The 9094-nt window shown below is 27.7% G+C and overlaps 1 protein-coding gene across 1 annotated transcript; it reads left to right on the plus strand.

The window, feature by feature from the left end:
- Positions 1 to 787: 787 nt before the first annotated feature.
- LOC107163881 (cytochrome P450 4V2-like) lies at positions 788 to 8490 on the plus strand. The gene is made up of 11 exons (XM_015511494.2): positions 788 to 1189; positions 2520 to 2626; positions 3417 to 3507; positions 4619 to 4810; positions 5016 to 5085; positions 5301 to 5427; positions 5681 to 5750; positions 5884 to 6065; positions 6123 to 6291; positions 6689 to 6868; positions 7942 to 8490. The coding sequence occupies exons 1-11, from the start codon at positions 1003 to 1005 to the stop codon at positions 8097 to 8099; spliced, it is 1533 nt and encodes a 510-aa protein (XP_015366980.1). The 5' UTR covers positions 788 to 1002; the 3' UTR covers positions 8100 to 8490.
- The last annotated feature ends 604 nt before the right edge of the window (positions 8491 to 9094 follow it).

The raw sequence follows: 9094 nt of genomic DNA on the forward strand, positions 1-9094 counted from the left end.
ACCGGTGGAATTATAGACTTGTGATTTCATTTTTTCGTATATTAAATATTAATATAATGTACCTAATGTCCTCATGATACCGTTTTCCTATTGTTGAGTACCTATTACTACTGATATATGATATTATGCAACGAGAATGTGACCTCGCGGACATAATATTAACGTTATAAACCAGTTACATCCTAACGTGGTTTTTTTGGACTACGTTGAACACCAACACTACTACGTTGTCGATGTCGGTCGCAAAACAAAACTACACAATATTGCATTAATTGGACAGCAAACCTGCATAATAATATGACGCGTTGTCTCCGCCTTACAGACACACAACAATATGGCTAATATTTTACGTTTACGATAGTCCATTTTCTCTGTTATTCTGTTAATTTAGAATTCAATGAGTCATTGTAAGATTTAAAGGCAAGAATATTTTCTACTGTCTCCCAAACTTTTATTGATATTTTAACTGTGAAACAAGTTATGGGCGTCATATAACTTTGCATTTTTATAAATTTTCAACTACCTATCTACAATCTTGCTTCGTAATAATTAAAATATCAATAAAAGCCTCTGAGATGTCTCAGGTTATTAGATATATCTTACTTTAAATATTATAATAGTTCAATCAGCTCTGGTTTTAAAAACAATAGAATAAAATGGATATCGTAAACGTGCCAATTTGGTATGCTGTACATTTGTAAAACGAGTGTTGTCATGTGGGAGTGGCGTCCCACAGAACCATGGAGATATTAGTCATAAGTAGGTTTTTAACTACGCGCAATTCGTAACCAGCATATCGCAGTACACAGCTGTTAACCGATGCACTCTCTTGGCTGTGGTGTGACACAAAATTATTATTGAACCAACATCATCAATAAAATATCATCGTTTAAAATTTAAATCAACCGATCACATCGCGTCGTTTCGTTACTCGGACGTTGTGGATAACATCAAATCATTATCTATTATAATTATACAGACTATACTGAAATTGTGACGGAAATGATTGAACTGAACGTTTACAATGTGCTTTTGTTGTCTTTGGCGAGTTTATTATCTTACGTGATATGGTTGCGACTACGCATGCCGGTGGAATACCGACAGATCTCGTCTCACGTGCCGTCCGTAACGAAAAACTTTTGGAGCGAGATGCTACTTTCGTGGAAACTAGCGATGATGCAACCGAAAGGTAGGTAATCACGAAGTGTGTGACATCATATTGATTTCAATTAATTTTTGATCGAATTAATCGATTATTCACCAACCATCACGCTCACCCGTATTTTCTTCGATAAGTAAATTATTCAAAATCTGAGTTTTGAAATTATTAAATGTATAATGTTTTTAATCATCACATTTTCAAATCATTAAGATTATTTAAGTTTTTCAAACGAAGACTTAGAGCGTTTTACTTTACATTTTTTTCTGAAAATGTGAACTTATCTGAATAAAAATTCGAACGAGTTGTTTTTGAGTTACTGAACTTAATGTACTAAGGATAATTATAGGTCCATGGTAATGGGTTAATAAATACGGAAAGTATGATAATTTAAAAATGTCAGTGATTAATATTATGATTAACCTATCATATCAACATTAATAATTCGTAAAATATAGTTCAAATAATATAATAAATACTAGGTTCAATACTATATATCTAGGCACTTGATATTTTTTTACAACTATTTTTAAGGAATATTTTCCTAAGTATGAACATTTAAATTACTGATAAACTATTAGTTTGAATTTTAAGTACATCAATGTTTTCAAAAATAATACTACTTATAAACTCGAGAGATTGATTTCATCACATCATATTGATATTTAATGTTAGACCGTCATTGTACATAATATATGAAACTAAACGCCTTTAAATAAAAGTACCCATGTTTAGGTATGTGTTTGTTGTTTGTGGAATACTATTTTACACTTTTACTATATAATTAATACTACCATACCTAATTATTAAAAATGTATAATAAAAATGTTTTGTATGCAAGGTTATCAATAATTATTAATTTATAATGATTAATAATAGGTAATATGATTATTACTGTATTCGTAATACAACTGTCAACAAAATATTCGATAGGTACCAACCAGAAAGTGTATACAGATTATTAAAACTTTTAATCGAATTTATCTACTCGTATGTACATAGGTAGGTACTTGTACTTTTACCAACACAGTAATAATTAATAAAAGAAGTAGGTACCCAATATAGTGTATAGACGTATAGTATAGTATTTTCAGAAAATTAGAACTATAAATAAATTTAAAAATTAAAACCCAACCCGTACGTAATTCAATATCATATCAATAATATAGATAGATTTAAAATATAAACGACATACGTATTGTTCAAATTACATATAGATTAGAATAAACTACAAAATGAAATTACTACAATTTAAAACTAAATCAGTATTAAACATTATACAATTGCTGTAGCATATCAAACGTATTATTTATTATAATTTTCGATTGATAAATTTCTATTTTTCTTAAAAATTATTTAGATATTTTGCCATTTATCATGGATATAATGAGGAATAACGGTCCAGTGGTTCATTTTAACCTTTCAGGCCGATCATATGTTTTTCTAAACGATCCAGACGATTTAAAAGTAAGTGATTGAATTATATATTATTATAGGAACATTAAAGTTTTTAAAATGTAGTTACTTCAAAATATTTCTAAAGTTCAACTGAACATAAATGTATAACAAGGAATTCAATTTTTGTAACAAAAACCTATTGTAAAGATAAAATAAAATATGAAATTAACGCAATTTAGAATATCATCTTAATTTTTATATTAATTTATGTTTTATCGAAAAATATTAATTAACTACGAACGATATAAACAACTAAACAAGTAGGTACCAAAAAGCTTAATATTATGCTGGAAATGCGTTTTTAAATATTCAATACAATATTTTGAACAAATCAAATCAAATTAGGTAATATTAGTAATTATTTTTTGATTCAATTTAATTGATCACTGTGTGTAATATGAATTATCATTTTTGTTTTTCTCACCATAAAATAAATATTTATACATTTGTGTAATTTATAAAATACATCATTAAATACAATAATTCTATTATTATATTATATATATTCTAACAAAAAGGCGAGGGTATTTGATTTTAACGTACCCCTGTCCCCTGATATAATTAAAAACAAAACCAAGTTAAAATACTTATAAATATATATATATATATATATATTTACATACAGATATATATATATCTGTATCTGTAATTGAATAGGTGTACAAAGTATCTTATAAAAGACTGGCTATTACCTATAATAGCTATAATAAATTACAAAGCTTTAAAAATCTGTTATCATCAGCTATTACAGTAAAATAATAATCGTATACTATAATTAATAATTATACATTTAATATAGATTCTGCTGTCCAACACTCAACATATCACAAAAGGTCCAGAATATGAAATGTTAACACCATGGCTGAACGAAGGTCTTTTATTGAGCTCAGGTATGTTTATCAAAGGTATGAAATGAAAGAATAACGCGCTAGTGTGCTACGCATACACAATTTTGGAAACCGATAACAAATATTATCATCTACTTATTTGTAATATTTTATGTAAAATGCTAACCTGTAAATAATTCGATTATGTAGGTAAATGCTGTAGAAAAAACATGTTTTTAACTCCAATGTTTTTCACATTTTTCACTGGCCGTTGACGTAATTTACCGAGATGGATTACTACATAAGCCTAAATATGACATAATTTAACTGCCTCTGTTGTTACATTATAATATTCTTTTTTAACGCAGCTATCATTCTATTTCTACCACCATATCCTACTACCATAGGGGGCCGTGTAAATAACTTCAAACAACTCGTCTACTGAGGTGTAATATTAAACATTTGAGTCATTTTCAACCATAGGTTATTTAATCAATTTGTCTTTACTGCTAATGGTCACAACATCATAAGCCTATTATTCTTTACCGTTTTTTTGTGTGTCCAATTTTTAAATCCATTACTTTTTTAACGTTATAGCTGTGTTATTCTGCAGAACTAAAATAAAATATAGCGTCGATTCGTTATTACCACCTCGTTGTATTGTAAATACTTTTTGCGACTGCTGCTCTAAATTTTTTCTCCATACTTTAATATTATAATTAAATATGACTAGTAGGCTATCATTTAATGAAACTTTTATTTAAATATTTCTCGAGTGACATAACATACTTTAACAAATGATTATAAAATACCACCATTTTTTATATTCAACTCGTCAAAATATCAACGTAGAAACTAATTAAGTAACAAACCATTTCATATTATTATGTAGGTTATCGCTAGTTGGGTTTTCTGTCTAATTTCACCATAATATTATTTACTAACGAATATTTGTCGCGTATACACTTAAATATATTATATATCACTGAAGATTGAACGTTCATGAACATTGTTCAAGCTATCAAAAATATATTGAACGAAATTCTCCTACTAAACTGGTGATAGACGTCAATAACCGGAAACGTCTACATTTAAAACATTTACCGATTTTTTAAGAAAATTACATTAATCACCACGTTTATATAATTTACTGTAACATATTATATATCTACAGGTCAGAAATGGCATAGCCGACGGAAGCTGCTCACCAACACGTTTCATTTCAAGACATTAGACATGTACAATGCTTCCATAAACAAGCACTCGCGCATATTAGTGGATAAGCTATTGGACGCCTCTGTAAACAGCAATGAAAAAAATTCTATCGCTGATTTTGTAACTTTGTGTTCCCTCGACATTATTTGTGGTGATTAATTATGTAACATTTAATTTCCGGTTATTAATACAATTTTGAGTATACATATCCAAATAATTTACTCAACGTATTATAATAAGATATGGTGATATACCTATTCAGTTGAATATGTAAATTAAAATATAAATCAATCATTTGGACAGCAATAAAATTGTCATAACTTGTGTACACAAACAAAGTATATTGTCTGTTTTAGAAACAATAATGGGTACTGAGATGAATGCTCAAGAAGGTAAATCAGTCCAATATGTCCATTCAATTAAATGGTATACCAAAATTTAAAACTATTTAAATTTGAATTTAAATATTAAAATTTAAAACTATCTAAATCTAAATACCAATAAAACTAAATATAACATTTTAAGAAATAATTATGATTTTACAGTAAAAATTGTTCTAATTTCTGACTAAAAAATATTTAAATTCAATAGTTACTTATATTTAATTATAATTATTTATTCGTAATTTTTTTTTTTTTTAGTGCTTGCAAATCGGTGATTGAACGTATTTTCAAATTCTGGCTGTGGAATGATCTGGTTTATAAAATGAGTGGAAGCGGTCAAAGATTTTTTAAATCAATCAAAGTGTTACACGACTTTACTGATAACGTGTGTACACCAAAAGGCTAAATAATGCGTTTTATTCCATATAACCTTACCTAACTGTTTAGTGTTCTCTGTTTTAATCGTATTATTAATACCAATAACGAATAACACAAATAATAAAAAAAGCTGCAGAGATAACATAATTATTCTCCTCGTTTTATATCTATATATGACATGACACAGAATATTGTGTTTTATCGATAGTTATTTTTATTCTTTCCTAACCTAACTAGCGTAAATTATGTTTTTACTGTAGGTTATTAGAAACAAACGATTGTCGTTAAATAACTCTGAAATTGAAAAAGTGCAGCCAGGCAGTAAATTTGGTACGTAAAAAAGAAAGATTGTGGTTTTCTATACATTCGTCGAACGTCATAAATTTCAATATTTTTAAAATACATTAAGGTATAGGTATTTAAGAAAATATCTATTACTTATATATTTGTACTAATCGTTTAGAAAAACCGCAAAAAAAATCATTCTTAGACTTACTTCTCTACGTTTTGAACGACTCGCCGGATCAGATGAACGACAGCGATATTCGCGAAGAAGTAGATACATTTCTTTTTGAAGGCCACGACACATCTTCCATTTCGATGACAATGACTTTGATTTTGCTGGGGATTTATCCTGATATACAAGTAAGGATTCTTTGATTAATGTCACATTTCAATAATATTAATGTTATTTAATGACAGAATCGAGCTAGGGACGAGCTACATAGTATTTTTGGGGACTCTAACAGAGATGCAACGATGGAAGACTTAAATGCAATGAAATATGTAGAAGCTGTTATTAAAGAATCTCTTCGACTTTATCCCAGTGTGCCAGGCATTACGAGGCAACTACAAACTCCATTACAGCTTAGTAAGAACTTTGTTTTGATACTTATTAGAGAATCAATAATTCTTATGAAAAAATGTATTAACTTTATTATATTTCTATATAAATTATAAATTACATCAGTACATTACTTTATTTTTGAAAAATAAAAGATTGTTTGAAATAATCCCATTGTACCTATATTTAAAATTTTTATAGTTAGTACCTAGTTAAATTATAATTTTTTAATTAAAACAAATCGTATTATGAAATGCTTATTTTTTAAAAAAAAATCAATAACTTCAATATTTTAATTTATATATACTTAAAAATACAATCTATAATAAGTAACAACCAATAATACAAATTGCACTTCATTATAAAGATCCAAATTGTGAATAGGTTAAAAAAATATTATCTCATTGTTTTATTATATTTACAGAGAATTACATTATTCCTCCGATGACTATAATTGCAGTATATCCTTTTATTCTGCACCGCAGTGCAGACATATATCCGAATGCTGAAGAATTTATCCCTGAAAGGTTTTTGGACGAAGAAAATAAAGCAAAATTTCAATTTGGATATTTACCATTCAGCGCTGGCGCTAGAAATTGTATTGGTATGATTGATTTTTTTTACTTCTCAATTACATTTATAGCCTATATGGCTATATGGCTATATGCCATTATATAAAATAATGAACAATCACGATATGCGAAAAGAATATTATTTATACAATGTATAATATTTTGGTTGAGATAATGTTGCTAGTATAATATTATGAATTCAGAAATATAATAATTACAGATAGGTCATAGAAAAAATGATGATTTTTAAATATGCAATAGGTTATTTTTAAATTAAAACAACCTAATTTGCATATTTTATTAGCCAATTACATTCTATTTAAACCACAAGATAAAACATCATCCATACCTATGACTACCATAATTTTGTTCATAAATTTGAGGTAAAATGTCTTGAGCGTGTTGTCAAGCAGAGCCTGCCCCACTTAGGAGTCCGAAATGAGTGTACCATGTGTGTAAAGTCTACATTGTTGGGGGTCTGTATTCCGTGCTATATAAGGGGTTATGCCCCCCATGGACCGTATCATATAATATCATATAATATATAAAAAATAACCGTAAATTTATTAATTTTGGCTATGTACCGGTTGAGAGTTAAAATTACAAAAAATGTAATGGTTATTGTTTATCAAAACACCGTAGAATGATAAGCGTGTCATTATCATCAATATTTTCCAAATATTTGAAAAATTAAAAACACTGTTATTTGAATGTTATTTATTAAATTTTGTTTGCCCCCTCTCTAGTAGAAATCCTGGATACGCAACTGGGGGAGGGTGTTAAGCGATATCTTCAAATTACCTGTGATTCGCAAATAAAATATTATACTAATTGTTATGTATCAGAATGATAAAGTCATGTGTATTGGTAATTGTAAATTCTTATTTTTAAATTAGTTACCTATTTGAATATAATTATTATACTCATATAAAATATGCAAACAAAATCGTTAGCTAAAAATCACCATATTCTAATTTTTCAAACATAGTTCGTTTTTCGTTAGCTAACCTGTATGCAGATGTTAGGATAAAAGTTTTCAGTTTTATAATTTAGAAAAATGTTGAAACTTAACTTTATACTAATTCACTTTTGAATATTGTTTCAGGACAAAAGTATGCAATGAATCAAATGAAAATAGTTGTATCAACCATTTTACGGAATGCAAAATTTGAAACCTTAGGAGTCAAAGACGATATTCAAATTAGTACACAATTAGTCTTGAGAATAGAGTCACTACCGAAAATGAAATTTTTTAAGCTTTAATTATCCATAACAGTGTGAATTGATATCCTAGATAACCTAATATTTATATCCATTAAGTCATAATATTTTTTTTATTAAATTACAAAAATTGTAAGTACCTACCTATATGGCTATATGTACCTATATGTACCTATAGGTACTTTTTGTCTTTGTGTGTGTATGTCACGACGTTGTACGAGTAGTAAGGAGGCACTCATCCTTGTGGACCGCTCATCCTCCACATTCATATGATTTATTTAAATTAAGGAACATTCTACCTTGAGTAGCATATTTATTTACCAGGCATTAACTTATGTAATATGTATATTAATTGTTTTAAACATAATGTCATAATGTGAAAATTATATTTGTATTCCGTCAATTAGTAATACAGCAGATAACAATGCGTATAGTTTATTTTTTTTTTAATTCTAGCACTCTAGCAGTAATTAGCTTTATAATAAAAGAAATAATAAATTATTATTTGCAAAAAGTTAATTAGGTAGGCATGTTTTAAAAAGTTATGTGATAGTGCATCCATAGATAATATTTCAGTTACACTTATTACAGTAAAAAAAAAATAAATACAATTTGTCAAAAGCTGGTTTTAAGTAAAGATTTCAATTTTTCCTTATTAATATTTTATAATAATTATTAAAGTTATAATATCATGATTATATAATACTATTAAAATGAAGTTTTTATACCAAATATTAGATAGGTACTTACTCTACCTAAACTCCCAGTGGGAATCTATAGTGGGAGTCTCCCACTATAGATTATCTCTATATTTTTTTCTTTTGATTTCCCTAAGAATTTGGTTCTACTGTCTTGTAGTAAACATTGATATACCTAGTACCCAGTCACCAGTGGTTGAGTGGCTCCAATCTATTTTACAACAAGTAGGGCAAAATCAACCACCAACCCACCCAAGTATTTACATATTCCTACCTATAATCTATATACATATCAAATTTAAAGAAAAAAATATTTATAATAGTGTTTATTTATTTATA

This window comes from Diuraphis noxia, unplaced genomic scaffold (assembly GCF_037042655.1).
Source record: "Diuraphis noxia isolate RWA-SAM2 unplaced genomic scaffold, SU_Dnox_SAM2 contig0005, whole genome shotgun sequence".
NCBI lineage: Eukaryota > Metazoa > Arthropoda > Insecta > Hemiptera > Aphididae > Diuraphis > Diuraphis noxia.

Excerpts from the sequence above, each read along its gene's own strand:
- LOC107163881 (XM_015511494.2), top strand. The coding sequence starts at position 1,003 with ATGATTGAACTGAACGTTTACAATGTGCTTTTGTTGTCTTTGGCGAGT. Across the intron at positions 5,086-5,300 it reads TATGTCCATTCAATTAAATG|TGCTTGCAAATCGGTGATTG; the intron begins GTATACCAAAAT and ends TTTTTTTTTTAG. Across the intron at positions 5,751-5,883 it reads GCAGCCAGGCAGTAAATTTG|AAAAACCGCAAAAAAAATCA; the intron begins GTACGTAAAAAA and ends CTAATCGTTTAG.